At 45.3% G+C, this 26,165-nt stretch overlaps 1 protein-coding gene across 3 annotated transcripts in view; it reads right to left on the bottom strand.

The window, feature by feature from the left end:
- Nucleotides 1-26,165, bottom strand: part of Slc14a2 (solute carrier family 14 member 2) — a 428,217-nt gene that overhangs the window by 19,599 nt on the left and 382,453 nt on the right. Inside the window, exons 8-12 of one of the 3 annotated variants that reach the window (XM_060377006.1) lie at nt 25,966-26,158; nt 19,970-20,117; nt 18,876-19,010; nt 18,497-18,546; nt 17,874-18,048 (exon numbers count right to left, since the gene is read on the bottom strand). In XM_060377006.1, coding sequence (XP_060232989.1) covers nt 17,874-18,048; nt 18,497-18,546; nt 18,876-19,010; nt 19,970-20,117; nt 25,966-26,158 — 701 coding nt within the window. Of the gene's footprint in view, nt 1-12,949; nt 13,644-17,640; nt 18,049-18,496; nt 18,547-18,875; nt 19,011-19,969; nt 20,118-25,965; nt 26,159-26,165 lie in introns of those variants that run through there. The other 2 variants (XM_060377007.1, XM_021645497.2) reach the window with 2 other exon arrangements.

The raw sequence follows: 26,165 nt of genomic DNA, 5'->3' as shown, positions 1-26,165 counted from the left end.
GTGATCCTTTACACACCACACCATCTTCAATTGCCACGTTATGGGGAGAGGATTCTGGCATTAGGAGCTAGACTTCCCCCGGTGTAGCTTGAGCACAGACGGGATTACATCACCTGGGCTGCGTATGAAAGTGCGGTCTCCTAGGCCCACACAAGGTCTGTTAGTGGGAGGCTTTGGTAGTCTCAGGGTATGGGATACACAGATTAGACCTGCCCTACTTGGGTTCTTGTGCAGCTAGAGTGGGGACAGTGCGGTGGCTGGCTGCGACAGTGGACGTCCATACTGCACACTCTGTCCTGTTCACAACTGTCTCCCAAGTGGAAAGGGTGGGCACTGTGAGCTCCAGAAGCTGGGAATCAAGGCTTAGAACGAGCTCTGTAGCATCTTACACACTGAGCCATGGTCCTTTTAGCTTCCAGTCCATCACTCTGTCTTTGCTGCTTAACAGTCTGGTTTGTGGACCAGTTTTCTAGATTCCACAAGAGAGCTTGCTAGGAACACAGAATTTCAGGTGTTGCCTCAAAACCACTAACTTAAAACCTGCATTTTAACATGTTCCTCTGCTGGAAAACGTTTGAAGATCCAGATTTAGATCACATCGCTGCTCATGCAGGGACATTGTTCACAAAGCTCAGACGGGAACGGGTGGGAGCTGTGGGGCAGGTGTGAGCAGGCGAGAAAGTCTGTCTACGCCCTCTCAACAAAAGGCATCATACAGCCGTGGCTCCCGCTAGCGGCCCAGCCTTGACTAACTCCCGAGGCCGAGAAGTGCCGGTTAGCTCTGCACAGGGATTCCTGGGCTGTCAGCTTGCCCTGGGACGCCTCTGAGGACAGCAGTGTGAGAGCGGAGGGGCATGTCTCTTCACCACTTGACGAAGCAAAATGTGCGTACAGTGCACGTTTATCCAGCCGGAAGAGAAGCCCTGCCGGAAGAGAAGCCCTGCCGGATCTGCTTCTCCTTCCTCGTGGAGCAGGCAGAGACCGCCCCGCTTCCTGTGGCCGAAGCCTACATTACTCAGAGCTGGATGAGGATCTCTGATCATGCCACCTCTCTTGTCTAGAGAGACCAGCTCACCAAGACGGCTCATTAATCGCAGAAAAGACAGGGACTATTTTAGGTCTCTTGACTCCCAATTCACCATTTTTCCTCCCCACTTCCAGTCGCTACACAACTGTACAGCACAAACCCGCTGGGTGAAGTTTTTTCTTTAGCTTGGGCCAGGTCCTGGATATCAGATCTCACAACAAATGCCGTGCACTAACCCCTGTTAGTCTTCATATACGCAACGAAAGTCTATCTGTCTAGTAAACCAAGGGGACATTTATCTGGCATGAAAAGGGAAGTTTTTATTAGGATGCTCAAATGTTTTTGTGGCTAAACAGTTAGCCAGAGGCACAGAGGTAGACGTTGGAAGACGTTTGGGGATGGGTAGCTGAGGGAGGCCTAGTGAGACTGGGCTCTCTCATCAGGTAGAGCCTACGATGACCTGGCTTCTTTGTCATACCTCAGATTCTGTGCCGGCTCAGAGCCAGGAAAGTGGGTCAGAGCCAGGAAAGTGGGCCAGGACCACCTATTACCATATGTAGTAGAGTTGATGGCCCGAACACAACAAAGCAAAAGTACAAAGCACCTCTCACACAGGCAAAACTGAAGGACCGATCGCTCTGTACTTCACAGGCCTCAGCTGTGATGGCCAAGAGTTGAAGAGGGAGAGGTAGAAAGAGATGTTACCAAGAAGACTGAAAATGAAACAGCCGACTTCCAAAGACTTGAAAACATTTAGATGTGAGAGCAAATTACTCCTGGCCCCAGAAAGCACTTTCAGAGCAGATGAAGGGAGCTTCAAGAGTGTCACCAACATGTGTATCCATCGCTGTAGAAATGAGACGGCCATCATGTAGCAGAGAAGGAACAGGGACACTGTCTGGAATGTGGAGGCCGTTCCTTTCTGCTCGGCATTTTGCAAATCATGTAACCTCATTGACACTTCCCTTAATTGCAGGATGTAATCCTTCCAGAAAGACATATACAGCTCCCCGTAGCGCTGACCTTCTCAACCTGACCTGTAAGTGCTGACGGATATCTTGAGTCTATCTACCACTTCTTCCCTCTCCTCTAGCAACATCAGATAAGGCCTGTGAAACACTGCTGTTCACAGTCCAGACATACCCTGGGGAGGGCATGTCCCTCTGACAGCACTGGGCTCCTCGGCTCCAGGTAGGATGGTTCCTTCTCCTTGGGGAAGAGCTGTAATTTTTCACCCACCTGCATAGACTCTGCCTTAGTCACGTGTTCTTGACTGGTGAGCTACTGGATTTCCTCCAGCACCTCCAGCATCTATCGCACATCTGGAGGACCAATGGTAGGTTCTCAGCATGTTGTTAAATCAATTAACAAGGGATGGTCATCCTATGCGTTTTAATGAATGGCATAACGAAGAAGCAGTGGCTATGGCAGGGTGTGCGTGTCGTTGTCTGGTGTGTGTTTATGTGTGTGTGGATTCATGTGTATGTGCATGAGGTGCGCATGCGCCTTTGAGTAGAGACCAGGAGTTGTTACTGGGTGTCTTTCTCGTCACTCTTTGACACATTTTTTGTTTTCTTTTTGAGACAGGATCTCTCACTGAAGCTGCTGTTGCCAGTTTGACTAGACTGGCTAACCAGAGCATCCAAGAGATCCTTCTTCCTGCCCCCATCCCCCACCCCTACCCCCACCCAGTGCTTGGATCATAAGAGTGGGCCACCACACCAGCCCTCTAACATGAGGGCTGAGGAGCAAACTTAGGTCCTTATGCTTGCACAGCAAGCCTTTTCCTGACTGAGCCGAGTCATCTCTGCGACCCATAAATAAGTTAAAAAATAATGTGTTTTATGGCGAATGTCAAATGGTTCATAAACATTGAACTAGAAGTGACAGGTTTTCATTGCCTGACAAAGCTATAGCTATAGCTATAACAGGGTGTATATGTGTGTGTGTGTGTGTGTGTGTGTGTGTATGTGTGTATATACATATATAGCAGGGTATGGGCGATCATTTCCAAAATTATCTAGATCAAACGGTAGTTTACAGATGGTTATAACATTGCTGGCCACCTATGACCAAACTGATAGAAACCCAGAAGTCCTAAGGAAGTGGCCAAAGAACTCAGTTAATAAGAGAAAGAAAACGGGCCAATGAGGCTGGAGCTCTGACATGATGTCATCTGATCATTAGGTGCTCTCTAGATCTATTCTGTCTGATGATGGAGCCCAGGCTGCTTGGAGATGAGACCTGGCCTGCTATAACTCACCTGTACATGTTAGTCACTGAATGTCTCCATCACCGCTCTCCCCACCCCCAGCATCAGGCATGGAAAGCGGTACTTAGGTGTCATGGTGTAGCAAGACTGTGCCCAGGGGCTCCGATGACCATGTCCCTGTTTGTGTGAGGTGTAGGGGCATCGCCTGTTGGCACAGCTGAGAATATTCTGTGGCAGGTGGCTGGAAAGCTCTGTCCTTGGTAATCCTTGTGTCATTGCCAGCAGGAGAGTAACTCCTGGGTATGCAGCCTGGCTTAGGACCTGTTGCTCCCCCCTCCACTCACCAGCCTTGTTAAACACTCCAGCGCTCACAGGCTCATTCACGGGCTATTTAGGACCATTCCAGAGGCACGGTCCATACCCTCAGTGATGGCTACTAACTATCTCCTGTCTTAGAAGGCAAGCCTTTAGTGGCATTGCCTTCCCGGTGGCTTAGCGGAAAACAGTTTTGAGCTCTAATTGTTTGTTCAGAAGCACTCTTTCTGGGGGCAGCGGTGACCTCAGAGTTCTCATGACTCTAAAGACAGCTAATGCAGGGGAATGTCAACCATTCAAATGATCAGCAGGAATGGAGATTTTGTCAAAGGGCTTGCCTGTGAAATAAAACTAAACTTTCAGCTTATTGAAACTTCTCTGAGGCTTCCAAAACAAATATCTCACATAGAATTTGATATTTTTTTTTTCAAAGAGGAAAATTCATCTAGTTTTTTTTTTTTTTTTTTTATGACTCAGCCCACTATGGCCTGTAAAATCAGCCTGTGGTGGGCCTGCCTGCAATTCTCCACAAGCTGCCTTCCTCAGGTCTGAGCCAGTTTTACTTTCTCCCGGAGAGGGATTGATGCTGGGTTCGATGCCTTCAATGTCCATCATGTGCAACGTCTGAGCCCACCATGGTGAACTGCCTGTCATTCTCCCCAGCTCCCCAGCTCCTGTGTTCTCATGACACACCCGGTGCACAGGCAATTCCCTAGACAAAATGCCAGAATGGCTGCTTCTGGAGTACCGCATCACAAACAACTTGTGTTTGTCGACTCCTGCTTACGCTTTGGTTACAATTTAGACAGATGTTCACTGCTGAGCTGTTTGCTATGACTCTTCACTGCTAGAGATTCATTCTCATGAGTGCTAAATGAGATGGTTTTTTTCTTTTCTCTTTAAAATTATTTCTCTGTATAGTGAGTGTTTGCTACCTTTGTGTCTGTGTGCCATGGAGGTCAGGGGAGGGTGCTAGATAGCCCGGAGCTGGAGCGGTGGGCAGTGGAGAATCCTCACTGAGTGCAGGGAACCACACCTGGTCCTCTGGGAGAACAGCATGCACCCTTGTTGTGGGCCCATCTCTCTACTTTCCTTTTATCTTTAAAAAATTCATTGTACTGAGTAACGCAAGGTCATTTCATGCATATGACCTATTTTGAACATGTTCTTTTCTCTGTACCCAACTACCCTTTCCCTTCCTGTCCCATCTTCCATTGAGCCACTTTGTTTTTCTAGATGCTTTCTTTTTTATTTTCATGGCATCTGTGCATATATGATTCTAGTGGATTTATTAAATCTAGGAATAAATGAGAGAGAATATATAATATTTCTTTCTAAAACTGATGTAATTTTTTTAGTATGATTCTGTGTAGTTTCATAACTTTATTCTTCATTACAACAAAGCATACATATGATATAATATATATATGGTAAGCATATATATGCTATCATGTATATATGGTAAATATATATAGTATAATATATAGGATATAATAGATAGGATATAATGTATATGTATGATAAATGCATATATGGTATGAATATATATAGTATATATGGGATATCTTAACATATATGATATAATGTATACATATGATAAAGCATTCATGGCATATATATAAAATGAACATATATATGAGAACATATAGTTCGCATTTTGAAATTCATTCCATGTTGATAGAATCAGCAGATCCATTGTGAGCGGTGCTGTAACAAGCAATGACGTGTGAGCATTGCTATGATAGGGTGACTCAGAGTCATTGGGTAAATACTGAGGGGCAGTATAGCTGGTGGCTCTTTTTTTTTCCCTTTAAACTAAAGTTACTGTTTTCAAAAGTTACTTTATACATAGTGAGGCCTGTTAGATTTGGAAATGAGAAATTAGAGTTTTGAGACCCTTTAGCCTGGTCCTTTCACTTTACATGTTGGGAATTTCGTCTTGGAGGAATGGAGTGACTTGTCCATGGCCAAAGCGTTGGCAGAACCAAGAGAAGACACTGGTTCTGTCTTGTGTTTTGTGGTTAATATTTGGGTCCCTGATCCTTGCATCCTATGGGCATTTTGTTTTCACTCCATCAGTTCTATTCTGCTTCTCTGTGATGGCCCACCTAAGGTATTTGAAAACCCATTGCTCTTCTAATGGTTTCTTCCCTTTTCTCAAGAAAGCACCTTCCTAAATCTTCCTAATATTTTTGGCCTAGGCAGTGGATGGAGAGGCAGATTGGATAAAGAGTTCATGAGGATACTTTATTCCTGGGGACTCCAGCCTTACTACATCAGCCAATGGTCCATTTTTTAAGACTGTGGGGTATGGCTCTTTGCAACCATGAGATAAGTGAGACTCATATTAATAGCTGATGCTTTAAACTCTCTTTCTTTCCCTCTCTCTCTTTCTCTTCTCACACAGCTCATTAGTTAGCCAATGGACTCACCTAAATTTTGATTTCTTTTGATTTTTTTGTCTTACTACATGGGGAAGATATTAGTAAGTATAAATGAATTTTATCTCATTTAAACTCATGACATCTTATGACAATCGTGTAGATGAGATTAGAGAGTCAAAAGGCCAGCTATCACTTAGGTAATTCTCAGCTCATTTCTCTTCAAAATGGAATTGCACTGTCTTCCCCTCAGAACTGCGTGAAAGCCCAGCCAGTCTCCCCTGCTCCCTTTCCACACACTCTCTTTTCCCTAATATCTATGGTAGACACAGTAACTTGATCTGTCTTCTTCCTATCCCTCTGCATTCCAGCTATAAAACTGTATTTTAATTTTAACTTTTATATTCAATAATCCGCATAGCTCCACATTGCCTCAGCCCCTCCACCTTGCTTTCTAGATGTTCTAAAACAGGGCAAGCTTCATTCTCAACCTTCACATATGCCACGGCATACTAACTTGTCACACTTCTCACTGCTTCCTCACCCCCGTGACTAAGTCCTGCCACTCCTCTCTGCCTTGTTTATAGTCTACATCTTCCATGAAACTGCCCTTGGTGTATTTGATCATGTGGATCCACCCATTCTCTAAATTCTCATTGTCTTGTCATAAAATACAATAGGTTATGTCTTTGTAGTTTAGGCCATGGCAGGGTTTTTAATGTAGCTCAGGCTGACCCTAAGTTCATAGTCTTACCGCCTTAGCCTTCTCTACCTTCAGATCATAAGCATACAATACCCCAGATCATAGTAGAATTTTATATTTATGGTTGTAACTTTTGTGAAATATATTTGATAACTGTTTTCCAACCCAATGAAACTATTTGGAGTGACCAATTCTTTCATAACTAAGTGACCTTTGAATCTAGGCTTTGGTAGAAGGAAACTGAGGCCCAGAGAGAAGGGTCTTACCTGGGCCATATAGAGGGTCAGTTAGGAAGCCAGGCATTGATATCCTGCTTTGAATTTTATTCCTGCAGTGTAGATGTTTTTATAGATAGCTGGAGGTTTTTACATGAAACCAATGTGATTGCCACTTTTTAAAAGAAAGCATGACTTATTTCATCTATCAAAAAGAATAACAAAAAGTTACAAAGATAAACATCAACATTGGAAGCAAATTGTCCTGGGTCACTGTTGCAGGTTCTTCTCTTATGGCAATATTTCCATGCTCCCTTTCCACACACTCTCTGTTCCCTAATATCTATGGTAGACACAGTGAATTGATTGTAGACCTTTACCAATAAGTTCAGCTATGTCCTCAAAACCCTTAACAGAGTGACCCAAACCTCTAGTACCAAGCAGCCAGAGTTGGTCTTCGAGGGTAGATTTTTCTTTCTGTCTAATGTTATAGAAGGTTGTGGCTTTTGTACACACTTGAGAGAAGGGGTACCTCAAGGCGTGGTGTCGACAATAGGCAGAGAGGCCACAGGTAGACATGTGTAAAGCTCACCGGGTATCTTTCCCCCTGTATAGAGATCAAAAAGCTCCAAAGTGAAGAGCAGAAAAATACCCCAATCTTCCACTAGCTAATATTAAGACTTGAACTATCTGCAGCTAGACACAGTGGACTTGGGATATATTACATAGACAATTACAACATATCTCCTAATGATTATTTGAGTTTCTCTATAAATGGCCAGTTTCAGAAGGGAAAATGGGGTTATAAAATTTACTACCTAACAAGATAAGCTGCCCACCTCTTATCTACTCAAATATGACTTGTGAAACAAACGGCCCATGAGAAAAGGCCAAATAACTTCCCTTAAATGCTATTAAAATGCCCCATTGTTCCTTAGGAGAGCAATTCTGTCTCTTGGAACTTGCTCTACAATGTATTTTCTTTATTAAAACTTTTCTGTCGGTTCTGGTTTGGCAAATACTTTCACCCCTGAACCTTGGGCCTTGGGCTTCCCTTTCCTGAGAAACAGGATTTCTCTGTGTAGCCTTGGCTGTCTTGGATCACCCTTTGTAGACCTGGCTGGCCTAGAACTCACTGAGATCCACCTGCCTCCACCTCCCGAGTACTGGGAGTAAAGCCACACACCACCACTACGAGGCATCCCTCACCTTCTTATGCTTTTCTTCACTCTGAGGCTTATGGTAGTTTGCAGAGTGGCCAATGGACACCTGGAATTCTCTGTCTGGGGCTGTTCTCCATGAGAGCCAAAAGCTTCTGGGCTGAGACTTTAGATTGCTGTAACCCACTAAGGTATGAGATAAGGAGTTCATTTTGGCTTACTCTTCAAGGGTGAGGGGCTGCTTCTCTTCTTTCTGGGATCCCTCTCACTGTCAGCATGTGATATGGAGACGGTGGCAGCTCGTTTGGCGTGAGTCCACATCTATTATGAAGACTCCTTCATTCTTCTCTTCTCTCATTCTGTTTCATGTCTGTCACTCACCACCACAGAGCAGGAGGGAGCAGACATGTGTGGCCTATGATGACATTTGCATCTGCAGTTTTCCTTCTGAGCCAGACTTCCTGCTCTGAGAGGCTGGTGGCCCGCCAGGCTCTCTTACACTCCCTAGCTCAGCGTCTGGCTTGTCTGCTGTCCCCAGCCACACCTCTGCTTAACAATTGCTTCTATTGTCCGTCCCCCTCTGACCTCTCCTCTTCTTTCTGTTCCTTCTCCGTTCCACCCACTGAGCTTTCTCCAATAGCGCCCTATTCACTTGCACCCAGATTCCCCTGGGGACTTGTACGGGGAATTCAGAGAGCCATTGAATGTAAGCCCTTCCCACGGAGAACAGGCTTCTCTGTGAAGAGGCTACTGGGAACTCTGTTACCTCCGAGCACATAGTCTTTTCTCCAAGTCTGACTTTTCCCAAATACAGTTCAAACCAGGATCATTTAGCCAGTGTCCATTCACCTTCATTACAGAGGCCAAAGGCTCACCGTGGCCTTTGACTAACCTGACAGGGTTCTCTACACCATCCTGACCACATGACACACAGATAAGGAAATTGCTTGTGTTTTGTTTCTTGCAAGCACCTGGTCCATGTTTGTAACCCAAATACAGCCTTGTTAGGCTCTGTTAGTGTGCCCAACACAGTCCCACTGGTCAGCTGGTATAGGGAATGAAAGAGAAAGAAGGACTGAAACGTACTATTATCTATCTATTGAAAAAGATGAAAAGGCTATGTGTGCATGTGTGTATGTGGGTGGGTGTGTGGGAATGTGTACCCATGGGTATGTGCCTGTGCCTCTGTGGGTGTGTGGAAGCCAGAGGAGACCATCTTTGTCCCACTGTCTGCCTTATTCCCTTGAAACAGGGCCTGTCTATGAACCTGGAACTCATCATTGTGCGTGTGTGAAGGGCAGGTTGGCTGGCTAGCAAGCCCTATTTATGTTCCTGCCTCCCATCAAAAACTGGGGTGCTTTGCATGTACAACAGTACTGGCTTTTTACATAGGTTCTGGGCCTCTGAACTCAGATCCTCATGGTTGTACAGCAAGTGCTCTTACCCACTGAACCATCCAGCCATCCTAGAAAAGTCCATGACTATAACTGTTAACTACAAGCTATGGGAAACAGAGCACCCTGCTCTCTTCAGTCTAGAATAATTGCAACTTGTGTGAAAGTAAACTAACCTAAATCCTGAGAGTCCAGAGGGCCAAGCTATCCTGGCTGGAGTTTTATAAGCCAAGATTCTCCAAGTGTGAGTTAAAAGCTTAAAACTAGACCAGGGGCTGTAGAATTTATCCTCTCTTTATTAGACATATATGGCCTTTAAGTTCTTTAATAATTGGGAGGAGACATTTGGCCAATAAAAAGGTCAAACTTGAAGAACGGGATAAGAGGCAGGCCACTAATGGCAACAGTGGGAACAGCTTCCTCCCTGCCCGTCTCAGGGAATCTCAGGGCTCCGGCTATTAGCTACCTGGCCTAGTCTAAGGAGACTAATGTAGTCTCAGGTCAAAAGACTCTTGGCTCTTGTTGTGGCTAGCTGGACATTTCACCCGAGAGTGCCTAAGGCTACCAAGCTACAGGCCTTACTCAAGGTCTTGGCCAGTCCGAAAAGGAGAGAGGCCTGTTGAAAGCAAGATTATCTCTCTTTTCCTAGGGCGGGACCCAACCTGAAGAAGGACAAATGCCCCTGACCCTGTTCATTGACTCTGAGGAGTCCAAAAGGAAGGAGACCCACCTTCCTGTTAAGGAATATATAGCTGTGAGGCTGCCCAAGCCCCTGAGTTCTTTTGGTCTGTGGATGGTCCTTGGAATAACCCTGTATGCAGCAGGGAGAAAAATCACATTCCTCTCTGATTCTGGGGCTAGCTTTTCAGCCCTGATCATCTTTTCCTGTTTGATTTTCCAGTCTTTCTTCCGACTTACTGGTACTGATGGCAAACCCCAACCAGCCTGGTTACATCCTCTTTAACCTGTATGATAAACAAATACCATTCACTTCTTCCTTATGGTCCTACCTAGCTACCCCGTTCCTTCCCCTGATAAAGCTATCATGCCTACACTTCAGGCTCTTCTAAGTTTCTGAGATCCTAAATAGTCTATGACAAGTATTACCTAGCACAAGTCCCCATCCCATAGTGGTCCAGAGTCATCTGGAGCCTTGCAGGGCTTCCCTGCAGTCGCTACGGGAGACTTCCACACCACCCGACTAGTTCCTTCTAAAGTCTGGAATTCCTCCGTTCCTGGGTGCCCACTAACAGCCACTCTTGCTACAGAGTTCTTACAGACCCCAACAGCATTTGGAGTCAGAAATCCAAAGGAATATTGATACAGATTTGACCTGCCCTTCCGTGGAACCCACATCCATGCAGCCACCCAGAAAGAAAGAGACATCCTCATGGCTAATAATGCTCGATTAAACATGCCCCTGAAGTTTTGGGCCTACTAGCAGCTATCTGGCCTCCAGTGCAGATGGCCGTTATGTATACTACCTTGCAAGGTCTACCAAAAGACCACATTGCTGCTTTTCTGGTTCAAAGCTGAGCTGAACAAAAAGCCAAACCGGAAGCTCAGCCTCCACTGAAGCCTGCCTTAGGTCTCAGTATCTCTCTCCTCCCTTTCAACATGTCACCTCAAGGAACTCAGCAGGCTTTAAATAAGGGCTTTACAGCCACTCCAGAGGGATGGTGACAGATCTAGAGAATAAGCTGTTGCTCCCTCAGTCCTCCTATGACTTAACAATCTTCATCATATTTGAGGGCTAAAAGCTCTCCATGTTCTAATTGGGTCTCCTTCACAGACACAGGCATTCTTCACATAGTCTATTTCCAAAGTCTGTCCCACTTGTCAAGAAAATCCCAGAGGAGCCGTCAGACTCCACCTCCTTTTATAGCCTGTCCAGAGTAGGGGGATTATGCTGGTAGACTGTCAAACAGATTTCACAGACATCCTTCCTCATGCAAGGGACTAAAATATCTACTAGCTCTTGTGCATACCTTAACTGGGTGGATGGAACACTCCTCAGAGCGAAAGGGCCCCAGAGGTACCAGCAACCAAAGAACACAGTGTTTGCTCTGTGTTCCCGTGGTCCCCACAGTCTGGCATGACTTTCATGTTCAATATTCCTTAGGTAATGAGTGAGGCTGTCAAAGTTAAGTAGTATTTGTATGCAACCCAGTATCCTCAATCTTCTGGAACAGTCAAAAGGGCTTATCTAACATTCATGGCAGGCTCCTTCTCATAACAGATCCAGAGGCTCACGACCTCATCACTGTGTTAATATTGCTAAGAAAGACAATCAAGGCTGCTGCTAAGACCAGGTACAAGTATTGCCTCAAGCATATTTTCATGATCACCTCATCACATTAAGTGGGGAGACCCAGTCCATTTTCTAACCCCCCTACAGGATAAAAGGACACTGGAAGTTTTCTGAACATGACCTATTGTATCCTCCTAGTGTCTTTAACTGTAACCAAGTTACAAAGCAGAAACAGGGGATCAGGGCAAGCTGGCTGAAACGGATGATTTTTGGATTCAGCGAGAGACCCTGACTCAATAAATACAGAATAATTGCCACAAAATGTCAACTTTAGCTTTCCACATCCACATATGCGCATCTGCATGCACACACACACTTTTGTCTCGATTCTTGTCTGATTAATACTTTTACCTCTATTCTTTGGTCTTGGGACAGATCGCATATTTTGTAAGGCTGTCTATGTTCTAATCATACAGCTTTAATATTCTAGAATAATGCCCGGTATAGTAGGTCACATAAAATACTCGCACTCTGCAGCTATATGAAGTAAATATATGCTGTTGAAATCGGCTTATATGAGGGCACCAAGAAGACAAGTTGTTGAGGAGTTGGGATGTGTAGACACCCCTGGACTAGGACGACCCAGTTCTACTGGCGCGTCTACCAAAGGGCACGGGACAGAGATGGGCCAAACCTGGGGCAGGTAACTGGGCTCTGGAAAGAGCAGGTGGGGACTTGCTGGAGGTTCCCTGGGGAGAGCTCTTCGACTCCACCTCATTAGGCAGAAGTTTCATCCCAGAGACTCACTTCTACAGAGTGCCTCCTTTGGGACTCTGTGATGTCAGAGCTACACGGGCTGAAGACCTGGGGAAAGGGTGACAAGAGCACACTGCTCACACAGTGGTCAGGAGACGGGGACAGGGATCTGCAGGCTGACTTGTTTCCCTGGTTCTATCCCAAGGCAATAAGTCAGGCCAGCTCAGGCTGCCGGTTTGCACAACTGAACTCTGGCCCACATTCTCTTATCACTTGGATAAGTCTCTAGACTGGCTGTGCTTTCTTAAGCTATACAACAAGAAGTTTGAACCGTAAATATTTAAGAGTCTTTTCAGCTTTACGTATCCAAGGTCTAGATTTTTTTTTTTTGCCAGAATTCTTAATAGGTTTCCCATCCCATGACTGCCTTCCCCAGATACAGTTGGATGGAGGAAAGCAGAGCTTCCTTTTGAGAAGCCAGATGCTCCCGTAGGTTGGCATCTACCTGGCTCACTTGTGCCCCAGCGTCTCTTACCTGGGCTTCTTCGGAGTCCCAGATAGGGCTGGAGAGATCTAGATCACCAGACTTGAGAAGTCTTGCCAATGTCCTTGGTCCTCAGCTCCTGGCACTGTGGTGTCTCCTACACCCGAACCTCCTCACTGCCCTGCGTCTTCCAGCCCTTCCTTTTGACAACTGTCTGTAATGCACTAATTTTCACCCCTGAATCCATACCTGGCACAGGTCTGCCAGTGGACAAAGAAGAAAGACAGAAGCCTCCTGCAGCCCTCCTGCTCTCTGGCCTTCTTGACTAAAGAAAGACACTTCCTAAGCAGCCTGGGGAAGATGTACGCTAGCTGCCATAGTCTCCCCACAGCTGAATCAGGCAGCTTCCCTTAAAGAGCAGCCCTGACACTTGTCTAGTTGCTTCCTTGTTGTCTCTCAGGCATTACCCTTCTTAGAATTCTAGCTCCAGTATTTGTCTTTAAGCAATTACCTAAGTGTTGTCTCCTTGGGGGGCCAATTTGCCTTCCAACCTCAATAAACGCACTTAATTCCCCAACAGGCAGGACACAGGCTGGGGAATAGTGCTTGCCATCAGTGTCTCAATGGAAATTTTTGCACAGCCTAATACCAAAAGTGGGCTTTCTATGGAAAATTTCAGACCTCTCCCCCTAACTCTTGTTGATCAGGGTCTTCAGGCTCACCAGGGTCCTCTCAGATTAAGAAGGGCATGACCTAACTGTTGAGGCCAAAATACACCCTGAGGTCTATATATTAAGGAGGCTGGCTCTTGAAAGTCCCATGAAGCCTTGGGTCTGGTAGGCTGGCTTGTGGGGGAGGGAGCCAAACATGTTTTGTTTGGCTTCAAGAGTATGATGGGTCATCAACCCCACACTCACATACTGCTCCCAGGATACACTTAGGGGTGAAAGGTGGCATCCTACCCAGAATCAGAAAGATACCTCACACTAAGGACATTAGCTCCACTTGAGTAGACAAACTCTCCTGCTGACGTCAAAGGGTCCCTTCCTACACCAGGTGTTTGGGACTCCCAAAGAAGGATCTTGATGTAGGAGGATGAAAAGCAAACAAGAGGGGTAGGAGGAACTTAGGTGCCCCCACATTCCAGGGGCAGGTTGGGAGCTGGTAGAGAGCTGACCGATTCTGTGCTTAGGCCCTTTCAGGGTCCATGACAGGCTGCTAAGCCTCCTCTTTTCTTTTCCCCTTGCCATGTAGTCTCTCAGCTCCATCATAGATGGCTGCTCTTTGCACTCTTGCTCAAGCTTCTTCTAGCGCTCCTGAACTTTTCACAGCTAGCTCAGTCCTGCTTTTTGAGCCTTCACCTTGGTTAGCTGAGATATAGCATGGGGATGCCACCAAGAAGGAAAGAGAAGAAATAGTCACCCATTAAGAAGCCACCCAGGAAGCTCACACTGGCTGGCTCATGAGCCAACCAAGAACCATGGCCTAGCAGAGCATCTCTCAGCCACACATGTTATGCATATGGCATATTTAGGGTGAGGCTGCCAACTGTTGTAGAAAGCAAAAGGACACAATGGAATCTTGTGCCTATCAGGTCCCAGCAAACACTGGGGCACACTATCAAGGGCACTTGGAACCCTATAGTCTCTTTAGACCTTGTAGGCTTAATTAGAACTCATTTCAGAATGAAATTTTCTTCAGAGTGCTCTGGCTTTCTTCAACTCTACATTTCCATATTTGAAGAAGAAGGATGCTGAAATTAGTACTAGGGCCATACTCCTTGTGGAGTAAATTTAAGTTCAAGCTATGTGTGCTCCAAAGAGTGTCTCCTTTGCCTCATTTTGTGTCAGCCCCCACCTTCCCTCCTGACTGTAAGGGAAGGTGAGTCATAGGAACTGAGTCATAGTTCATAAAGAGTTGGTTCAAGGGGACTTGATGTTCTCCTTCCCATCTCACTCCTAGAGGTTCCAGAATTTCTAGTTCCACTCTAGGCAGAAGGGTTCCCCATGGATTTCTCTATCCATGGTGTATTTAGAGGCAAGGAAAAAAAAAGTAACACACACACACACACACACACACACACACACAAATGTGGATGCTTTTAAGAAAGTTTCCAAATAGGACTGTGTGTGGTTTATGGGGTGGAAATCCTGGCTGTTGCAAAACTGTCACTCCCACCTGTTTTAGATGAGAATGTCTCAAATCTGTCACAACATTTGAGATCTGAGGGACCAAAGGCTTAGGGTCATATAGCAAGCATACTGGCATATGGGGGATGAAGTCAGAAATGCAGTTTGAGAAGACCAGGTGATGGCTGGATCATAGAGGGCTGACCACAGGAAGAACTTCAAAGCAAAGAGGTATGGGGCAGGGCAGGTTAAAGGAAAACTCAAGTTAGTGATGCTCTCTCTCAGGTAACCATGGTGAGGGATGCTGCAGGGGTCACCTGGTCTAGCCCTCTGCTCATTACACAGAGTCCTGACAGGTCTCCAGTTACTTCTGCGATGACTGGGTGGGAAACTGAGTCTACACCATTGCTCAAACAGTTGTAACAAAGAGACTCTCTTCACTGACTCAGTTCAGCTGTCTGTCATCTATGTGCGTTGCTTCTGAGCCACCCACTGCCGACAGCTAAGGCTCCATCCATTTTTCTTCCTAAGGCATACATCATCATTTCCAATAGGATAAGAATGCTTCATCTCATTTCCCCTGCTTGGCTTCATCTCAGCTGCCCTCTCGCATCACAGATAGGTTCAGGACATGCTGCTTGTGTTTCTTAGTACTCTCCTCCTATCATGATCAAACCTATTCTCAGAAATGATGCCTGCCACCTATGATGCGAGTGACCCATCATGCTTATGCCATTACCAACCCAGGGCTGTTTATATTTTAATAGGTTTCAAACCTTAAATCAAAGGGATGGCTGGGGATGCTTGGATAGCAGCTACGGGAAACGCAGGGGATAGAAGGAGAATAGGCAGGGAAATTTCCCTGGATTCCTTAAAATAATTTCTGAGACAATTCCTAAACAGAAGAACAACCCAACCAGGTAACTGCCTCAATCTGAAAACTGGTAAACTTCAATGCACTCTCAGGCTGTCTGTCCAGCATCCTTTTCTGAGGCAGGGCTACTCAGCTGTCCAGGCAAATCCCCATAAAATAAATTCCTTGAAGGCAGGGTCAGCTCTGATTCTCTCCTGGTTTACTGTCAAGCTGGGGCTGAGTAACATATTAACAGTTCCATACAAAAGAATCTTCTGGGTGAATGAACAAATATGGTCAGGCCAAAGGCAGACTTCTCAGGCTCTGAGCATTGGCAGGTACTATGTAGCCACCAACATGAGATGCCAGACGGGATGGAATGGGGGCATGAGTTGAAGTGGGGGTCACGTAGCTTTCAAAGTCAAAAAGAAACCAACATGGAAGATATGGGTGATTCCATTGCAGCGCCTACCCCAAAGGTTTCATAGAGCCCAAACTATGGTTTCTGAACCCCCAGTCCAGTGCAGCTACTGAGTTGCAGGAAAGAACCCACGGCTGGTAGTTGAATGGGAAGAAATACCTCAAAGAAAAGTAAAACAATAAATGATGAAAACCGTAAAGGGGAAGACAAGCAACTTGGAGCACAGGTCACAGAAGCCTAACGGGGTGGAGAGAAGCTCCAGACTCAGAGGAAGAAGGAGGGAAGAAAAGTGAGGATCACACCAATGACGAGCAAAATCTCTGAGTGCAAGAAAAGCTTGCATTTAGGTGTTAAAAAGCAGATAGATGAGAATGGGCGTTAGGCTCAACTTTATAAACAAAGCAAACCTCTAGAATGGAAGGTTACTTATAAAACAAAAAAGAATCACGTTTCTCATTTGTAATAGAGACAGGAAACATTTATGGCCAACTGAGGACTCCATGACCAGATAGAACACCATTCACTTGCTGGGGCCAAGACTTGGTGGCCATGTGAAGAGTTGGAAAGCATAGCACCAGTGTTCTTTCAGGTCTAATTTGAAGAAGATCCTCAAGGAAGAGTTCTAAAGAAGTAGCACATGGATGAGCATAATGTTCGCAAGACAGGATGATGGAAAAAGAGAGCAAAGAGTCAGTGTTCGGTGTTAGTGGTGAACAGACAAGCGCAAGCACAAGGCATGCGGTGGGGTCGGGTATGGTTTCTTGCAAAGGAAGAGGCATGGGATTAAAAATGGTGCACTCCCAAACACCTGGGCTAGGAAACTGCCAGTATTTTAGAAGTGGACATTGTGGAGGGGAAGAGGGAAGGGCTATGAAGGCTTTAGTGTCTGAGATTGGGAGAGGAACACTGAAGAGACGGAGCATGTTATGATTAGCTATTAGGTTTTTTTTTTTTTTAACATAATGGAGAAAATGGCTTTTATACTGAGTGCTGGAAAAAGCAGTTTAACTGCCAGTGGAAGGGAACGCTCAAAAGTTCAAGACTTCTTAATAATGTTTTCAGTGCTCCAGTTTTCCACGTTTGGCTTTTTAAATCACCACAAAAGCCCTCTTCTGTGGAAAGCTCTTTGAACCCACCATCCCCTTGCTCTAAACCGGGGTGACTTTACCTCATGTCCTCACTTGTCTCTACTCTCTGTCTGCCTAGGACCCACTCAGCAAGGTCAATTTCATAGCATCTATTCTTTAGACGCACTACTATAATTTTCTAGCGCTCTTCTTAAAAGACTGAGTAACGTTTTTGTTTTGTGCCAACAACATGTAAATCAGACTCCTCACTTCCAGTTTCAGCAAGGGCATACCAGCTTCCTTTAATGCTGCACAATGGGTAGTTATAAAGGTCTGGGCAGAGGGATGGAATCAGCTCAGGGTTAGGGAGGAACAGGCGGGCTTGATTCGATACAAGTGCAAGGAGAGGCAAAGAAAGTACGCGATGAGTTGATTAGTCCAGAGTTGAGACCACAGGGATGGAGGTAAGAAAAGCATTTCTGCTCAGAGCCGGGCTAGTAGTCACCATTGGGGGACTTCTCTTCTTCACCGCCTTTCATTGTCAGGAAGTAGATGCGGTTGGCCTCTGGGTAGGTGACTTTGCTCAGCGGGAGCTTGTAGATGCCAGGGTTGTTGCTTGTGAGGAGAAGGAAGGTGAGGGTGGAGAGGCAGAAAGCCCAGGTGCCTGGAGGCACGCCAACCTGCAAATTGAACCAAGAGATAGAAGAATGTTTCCAGGATCTTGTGTTGGGCCAGAAGCCCGGGGAGAAGGATATGATAGGAACTGAGGGTGGGGAGCCCTGCCTTCTGCCAGGTGAAGGTAGTTAGTATTCCTGAACCCAGAGTGTCAGAGAGTAGCCAGTCAAGGAAGTTGACTTGTTGCTCTCTTTGGGTACACTCAAAATCTTTTAACGCTGGGCCTGAATGGTCCTTACTCCCAGGTCTAGAGTGCCATCTGTCCATCCTGTTCTCTACTGCTGTCTTTCAACACACACACACACACACACACACACACACACACACACACACACACACACACACACAAACACACAAACACACACACCCTAGAACTAAATGTTCAAAATTCTTATTTGGATGACTCCTGGGTAAAACTTGCCACCCACTTTGGATCAGAGAGTCCCAACTTACCACTGCCATCATATTGGAGAGGGCCGCTCCCAGGTATGCACAGAACAGGGCTGTGGAGGAACAAGAACAGTTGAGTCAGCATCCCAGAGTCTGACTTTTTCAGCCGATGCACAGAACTGGCTTTTCTGCAGCTGTGGTGTCTGACACAGCCTTTACCTGACGATGTTATTTCCCTGTCAGTTATCCCTCCGTGGCTATGTATTCCCTGAGGCCAGAGGCTAAAGCTTACACACCTTTTATCTTCTCTCCACTTTCAGCATGACTTTATATAGTTCATTCTCATCCTGTCTCCACCAATTTTAGTAACAAATTCGAACAGACATATGACTAAAAGAAGGCCAGCTAGAGGGGCTTGGCAGTCACTTTCTTAAAAACTTACCACAGACAAGGGCCAGCACGTGTGTCTGCCAGGTGAGTGCGTAGAACATGCCTCCGATGGCGATACAGGAGAGGACACAGTTGTAGCTCCAAAGGCCCATATAGATTGTCTCAAAGGGCGTGGCCACAGTCAGTGCTATCAAAGAAGGGATGGTATGTTTGGGTAATTTTGGACCACAGAGGAAAGGCCTCAGTGTAGGTTCTGTCCTGTCCTTCACCATATACCTCCACCTCTGCTTATCAGAGGTGCCTCTGTAAATAGCATGTGACCATAGGAAATCAAACAGTAATTCTTGGAGTCACATGGTGGTATGTGTATGTGATGATGTCTGGGATAAGGGGCAGCCTTGGAAAAGACATCAGAACCCTTCTTCAGTGCAAGAAGTTGCATCATTTTCCATTTCAATACTGTTTCAAAGGATTGAGAAAAAAGAAGTCTAGACAAACATAAATGGATATGGAGAGAGGAGTGTCTGAGCCCCAGGGCAGGTGTGAACCGTAGGTAGACACGGGTAGGGAATTACTGCCTCTTGCATTATTGTTATGAGGTTTTGATGAATTTAAAATTATTTCCAATTACATTTTTTTGGAAAGTTCTGTTTCCAAAAGTCTTTGCAAAACATTAGAATAATTCTAAAATAGTCTTTTACTCCCAGGGTCCCCTACCCTATTTTCTGATTCTATTGTGGGAAAAAGCATATCTATATATAAATGTGTGTACATACATATACATATGTGTAGGAATATGAAATTATACTCGAGAAATGCCAATCCGATTTTAGGAGACCTTTCCTTTTAGCTTGCTTAAAACTTCCAAGTGCTGGACCACATGTACCCTAGCTTGGGCCGTAACTGCTCCCCTCCTCCAACTTCTGGGCTCCATACTAAGGGTCCTTGCATTTCTCCACATGTTCTGTTTCTTCAATCTGCTCTCTTTGGAGGAGGCTCAAGGAAGGGAAAAATAGTTTTTATCCCCATGACAGTGTTTAAAACTCTACTGAAGACAAATCTGGGATGGTTTCTGTGTGCTGAGGAGAAACGGGATAAGGAAAATAATTCTAAAGATTCTCCTACAGAGCTGGGAATCTTTCTTACCTGCTAGCAGCCCCACAATTGACCCTATGGCTGCGTGTAAGCAGATGAGTGGTGAGGAGATAAACAGAGCCACCAAGATCAAGCCACCTGTCCAAGGATTGTCGCAGCCGTAGACCTGGCCGACCCCAACAGGGATGGTTTGTAACAGCTGCAAAGTCAACAGAATGCAGGTCACTGGAATGTGGACAGATAATTCAAAATCCAGGCATCAGGGCCAAGACCAGGCCAGTGGGTAATGAAGGGGAACAGCGGGATGACTGTGCCCTCCAGCGCGAGAGAGTACAGGGGGGTGGGATGGCAACAAGCTGGAACAAATAGTTCCTCACTCCACCACCTACCAGGCATCCAGCATCCATCATGCAGTCAGGCAGAGCCCCTAACACAGCACTGGACTTGAGCATTTCCGGGGAGAGGAGAAACTTTGAGAGGGCCAGAATACACCCCCTTCCTAGATTGCCATTGGGGTATAAGGCACCAAGGTATTTCTTATAGATTTCTGAAAATCCTAGGAATGTTCTAGGAATATTGTAAATATTCTAGGCTGTTTTAATGGATGATTTGTAGATGGCCATTAGTGTGGAGCCTCTGAAACTGACTAAGTCTTTGCTACCATTCCTGTCTTTGCGTCAAAACACCATTGACTTGTCCTCATCGAGGAAGCTTGCCTAGCTAATGACCTTCCAGCTTTGAAATTTTGTAATCTAAATTGTGCAGCACAAATTGGACGGGTGTTTCTTCTTCTTGGGGGTGGTGAGGTCACAGGGGACAGACCTGGGAAAACTGGGAAGTGAGTGTGATGGGGCACATAATGTGACATTCCCAAATAATAAAACTATTATGTTAGAGAAAATTCTATAGTCCTATGGTGCTGGATAGATGGCTCAGCAGTTAAGAGTGTTTGTATGGTATGTATTCATGTATATGTAGATATTAGCTGTTAAGTCAATAACCAAGCTACAATCTGTAGAACCACAGAGGTTAGGTATAGAGTAAAGGTCTGGGGGAACATATAGGTCTCCATAGAAAAGGGTGATAATAATAGGTAATTATGGATGGATGGGGATGATGGAATTTGAGGATCAAGTTGAGAGGAGGAAGGAAGAGCGAGAGAATAGTGGGAGAGACAGCTAAAATTAAGGGCCATTAGAGGGGTCCTAATATAGTAGAAGCTTTCTAAAATACATATGTAAAAGTGATATAAATGAAATCGTCCAATACGGGGGAGATGGAGCCCCAACTGGCCATTTCTTGTCACCAAATGAAGCTTTCAGTACTGGGATTGGGTTATATCTAATTGAACTGTTGGTCAAAGGAGTCCCATGGGAATCCCCAAACAACCCAGGCTGCTGCCCAGACCACAGGTTGCTCTCCACGAACTGTTGATAAGGCCCTGATTGCTGAAGACAACAAACCATTCAACATGGGGAAGTGGAGCTGGTGCTTACACAGAACCATTACCCTTATGTCCTAGTGTTTCTGGTACAGGAAGGTACTCTGCACACGACTAAAAGAGAAACGTAAACACCAACCCAGCCACAAACCCTCTGATCTACAATGGTGTCGTGTCTGCAAGATTTTTTAGGGCAATGGTGTCAAAAACCTGGTGGGAGTAGCCAGCCAATATCTGATTGGACTTATGGCCCACTCCATGAGATGGAACCGTACCTGACACTGCCTGGTGACAGGATCCTGATACTTGATATCCCTGGAACTAAGGTAAAACCAAATTCTACTGTTCTAAAAAACCAAAAAGTGTAGCAATCGAACACATCCCAATGACATTCTGCTGTATTTATAGATCAGTGCCTTGCTCAGCCATCATCTTCCTCCTGCAGCAATTGGGAACAAATACAGAGACCCACACCAGACATTATTCAGAGAGTGAGAGTCCTTGGGATAGTAAGCCCTAAATGGGATGTCTCCATCAAATTCCTCCACCCCGGATAGCTCAGGGAACCCTGCAGAAGAGGAGGCAGAAAGAGTGTAAGAGCCGGAGGGGATGGAGGATGCCAGGAGAACAAGGCCCTCTAAATCGACATGAGCAGGGCAGAAACTGAGGCAACACGCTTGGGGTGGGTGTAGGGTCTGCGCCGGGTCCTCTGAATGCACAGCATGGCTTCTGCTTAGTGTTTCTTGGGGGAATCCCGAGTGTGTGTATAAGCAGGCCTCTGATTCTTGTGCCTTCTCTTGGGCTTCTTTCCTTCTTTGTTTTGTCCCATTCTGATGTGTTAGTTTTTGTTTTATCTTATGTTTTATCTTTTGTTTTATCCTATTTATTATTACCCTCTCCCTTCCCCCAAAGGCTGTTTGTTTTCTAATGAGAGACAGGGAATGGATCTGGGTGGGAAGGGAGGTGGGGAGGAACTGGGAGGAAGAGAGGGAGGAGAAACCATAATCAGGATATAGTATGTGAGGGGAAAAAATGGAAAAGAAAGAAAAGAAAAATAAATAAAATTTGCAATTTGGAAAAAATATTCTATTGTTCTTTTCTGTATTAGTGGGTTATGTGACTCTAGGAGACAAGAACTCTTTGAGGGTGAGCATAAACACAGGTGTAATAGCTATGTTCGTTGGAACCCCTGGGAGCTTTAAACAACAATCCAGCCTGGCTTCTCCACAGGGCATTTGGTGAGGACAGCGTGCTTCCCTGCAAGCGAATATCACATGCAACAGGCTGGTGTCTACTAGATTCATAGATCACGCACTTCAGATGTCAGGAGGGCACTGCCTTGTCCTTTTCAGACCTTTGTGATTATCAATGAATTGGATTTAGAGCACATCTGATTTCTTTAGGGAGTAGTGTTTGACTCCCAGAGAACTTTCAAGTGTTGGAATCTCTTGTTTCCCAGTCCGTGGCTTTTAATAGCTGAAGGGATGGTGGTGGTGGGGCCCGGGACCCAGTCTTATTGTTAGGGACCCAGAAGATGTGGGCAGGAAGTCTCAGCAGATGTTTAATCACATGTCAGCCTCTGAGGAACATGGAATGCTCAGTCCAACGTCCATCTTTCCACCTGGAAACACAGCTTGTAAGCCTAAGCAGTTAAGAACGAGAGGAATTTGGGAACACAGAGCCTCTGTTTAGAACAACGCTCTTCCACCTGCAGGGAATCCGTATTTTAGCCTGGGAACTGTGCTTTGCTACTGCTCCGTGCTGCCCCCTAGGCTACAGCGGATGCCTGAGGGAAAGGGCATTCGAGTGGACAGTGGAAATTTACAGACTGCCTCCCTCTTGTAATTCTCAGCTACCTACAGGCTGCTTGCACAAATTGGAAGCGCATCCTCCCAGTTCTTTGAGAGTAAAAGCAAAACGGAATTGATTCTACCAGATTCAGATTTGGATGGAGTAGGGGAGAGAATTTGCTGGTTATCAAGATTAATGGATTTTTGGGCAGGTGAGAGGGTGCGCTTGGACTTCAAGGTACCTGGATTTGTGGTCAACCATTTTTTTTTTTTTTTTTTTGTGTGTGTGTGTGTGCCATAAGCCATCTTTTCTCTGAGATCCATATCACACTGACCACCACAGCACTGAGGCATCTGCCCTTGCATGTACGCTGAGTCCTTGGTGATCCTCTCTTAGGTCGTGCCACAATGTGCCTGGGGTTGACAGTGGACAGGGTTATGTCCCTTCTGCCTGGCTGATCTTTGACAATGAGGTTTGGCTTTTCTTCCTGTTCCGTTTTGCTTCTGGAGCCAGGCCTTTCTGTAAAGGCAGGGTTTTTATTTTTTTTCCAACTTCTTGGGTTTAGTTCTTAACCCTGCTTCTAAACCCACTCTGAACTTAGCAAGACAAAACTTAAAAAGAAAGAGGAGGTACTTTCTCTCTGGAAAATTATGTATGAAAAAAATGCAATACCACTGAGGAAGGCTTATCAACCATCTCAGGGTTTATGAACTCGAAATCCCAATGACTTCAACAATCTCTCACTATTTGATCCAGCATTTGATACACAGGAAGCAGGAGCAAGTACATCTTTTTGAGTGGGCTCAGGTTTAGAGTGTAGCTGTCCCTGAAAGACCCTGGGGTACTGGAGCAGAGAAAGCCACACTAAAGCTCAGGTACACACAGAAGCTGTGGTGGGCAGTGTGGACCCATACGCCAAACCTATTTATACCTGAGGACTTGGGTTGTTTTCAAACACTGCAAAGACTATGACAGAGGCAAATCCTAGGTACTCTAGGAAGCAGAGCTACAAGTGTGGGGGTAAATATAAAGGGATTGCCAAGGACTGTGAAGAGCACTCCTGTGATTAAAGGGACCTGGCGATCGGTAGACTCTTTTGAAAAGCAGTAAGTTTCAGCATGCTATGATTGCTCCAAGCTGAGGCACACATCCTGCGTGGGAGTGTAAGATGGTGGTTCAAAGTTAGGATTTTGCAACACCTGCCTGGTGTTAAGTGCTAGCTGCAGGTTGTCCTTGGACAACTGCTTCTGCTCCTTAGTTTTCTCATTTGTAAATTGGGAGTAATGGTAGTAGCTACAAGGTGAAATGAGTTGTTAATGTATTTATGGTGTAGGATAGTGTGATACATAAGCAGTTGTGTTCATACAACACTAAAGTTTTATACATGATGCTAAAGTACCAGCTGGTAGCTATTTCTACATTTTTAAACAAGCCTAAGATTTTATATTATATATCCTTTTAGAATCTTATGGTAGATTTTTATTCTGCTTCTCTATTCTTAATGTCTAGAGGTCAGGAGAGTAAATGAACATGCATATTTGTAGGTAGGTTATAAGCAGAGGTCCTCAATTCTGGCTCTATTGGCATCCCAATTATATAATTTGTAGGATACTTAGCAGAGTCCCTGGATTCTACTCAGTAGACACTAGTAGCATTCTCTGATATCTCACGTGTTTGGATGCATGCATGTATGTGTGTGTGTGCATGTGTGCATGATAGGTGTGTTTATGAGTGTGGACATGTTTGTGCCACAGCACAAGTGTGGAGGACAGAGGAAAATCTTGGGTGTTGGTTATTTCCTACCAGTATGCGTTCTGAGGGTTGAACTTAGATCGTCAGACATGCCTGGCAAACATTTTTACCTGCTAAGCCATCTCACTGGGCTAGCACTTATTCTCAAGCTCTCTCTTCCTCTTTATCCCCTCCTTTCCTCTGTTTCTATCTTCCTCCTATGTTTTTAGACCCGTATCCCAGGCTGGCCTCAAAGTTGGCATGTAGGTGAGGATGATCTGATCATATTGTTTCTATCCTTCATGTGTCAGATTATAGTCACGTGTCTCTAAACTTGGTTTACATGGTGCTGGAGATTGAACCCAGAGTGTCGCATGCACCCCACCAACTGAGCCATATCCTCACTGCTGGTCATGCTTGACAATAAAAAATATTTCCAGATGTTGACTAAAGTTTCCAAGGAGTAAAATTCCCTTTGCTTGATACAGAGAGTATGTGAAAAAAAATCTACCCTGTCTTCTATAGATAATACCTAATTCAATATGATTTTGAAGTATGTGTTAGTCTTTTACTGCCTGATGAAATTATCTGTCTCATTTAATGCTTTTCATTCAACTGCAGCTACCTTGCATAGGCAACTTCACACTTCCTGCTCATTGTGCATTGTCTCTTGTGTAGAATGTAGGTTTCACGATTGGCTTCTTTCAGGCATACTCTTGGTGTCTGAAAGTTTCTAGAATGTGATAGAGGTCCAGTAGAGATTTATTGAATGCATGGATGTGGCTTCAAGCCTTTCTAGTCAATGCTGAGGTTATCATATGGTCTCTTTTTCTTTTCCTTTTAATTTTTTTCTTAAATTGAGACAGGTTTTCATTATGTAGCTCCAGCTGGCCTGGAGATCCCTATGTCGACCAGGCTGACCTTGAACTCATAGAGATCCACCTGCATCTGCCTCCTTTGAATGCCAGAATTAAAGTGTGCACTGCTATGACCAGCCTCATCTGGTTTCTGTTGAAGGATAGAACCTGGCTAATTTATTGAGTAGAGTCCAGGGTTCTTGACTTATTGCCTTTAGGCAACTTACCAAAGGCATTTCAATCTCTGTCCAGGTGATATTGGGAGCTGAAGACACAGGCTTGACAAGCGTTGTGGGGAAGAAGAGGTTGTAGTGGCCTGTAGCTGCCAGGTACAGTGTTAAGGTGATGTTGAAGGGCAGTGTGAACACTGGCAGGTCCCACTTGCTGAAGATGCTACTCAAAGCACTGGAAACAACTGGGCTGTATA

Source organism: Meriones unguiculatus, chromosome 2 (assembly GCF_030254825.1).
Source record: "Meriones unguiculatus strain TT.TT164.6M chromosome 2, Bangor_MerUng_6.1, whole genome shotgun sequence".
In the NCBI taxonomy this organism is placed as follows: domain Eukaryota; kingdom Metazoa; phylum Chordata; class Mammalia; order Rodentia; family Muridae; genus Meriones; species Meriones unguiculatus.
The sequence above is the reverse complement of the archived record's forward strand: the minus strand, read 5'-3'. Positions and strand labels throughout refer to the sequence as shown.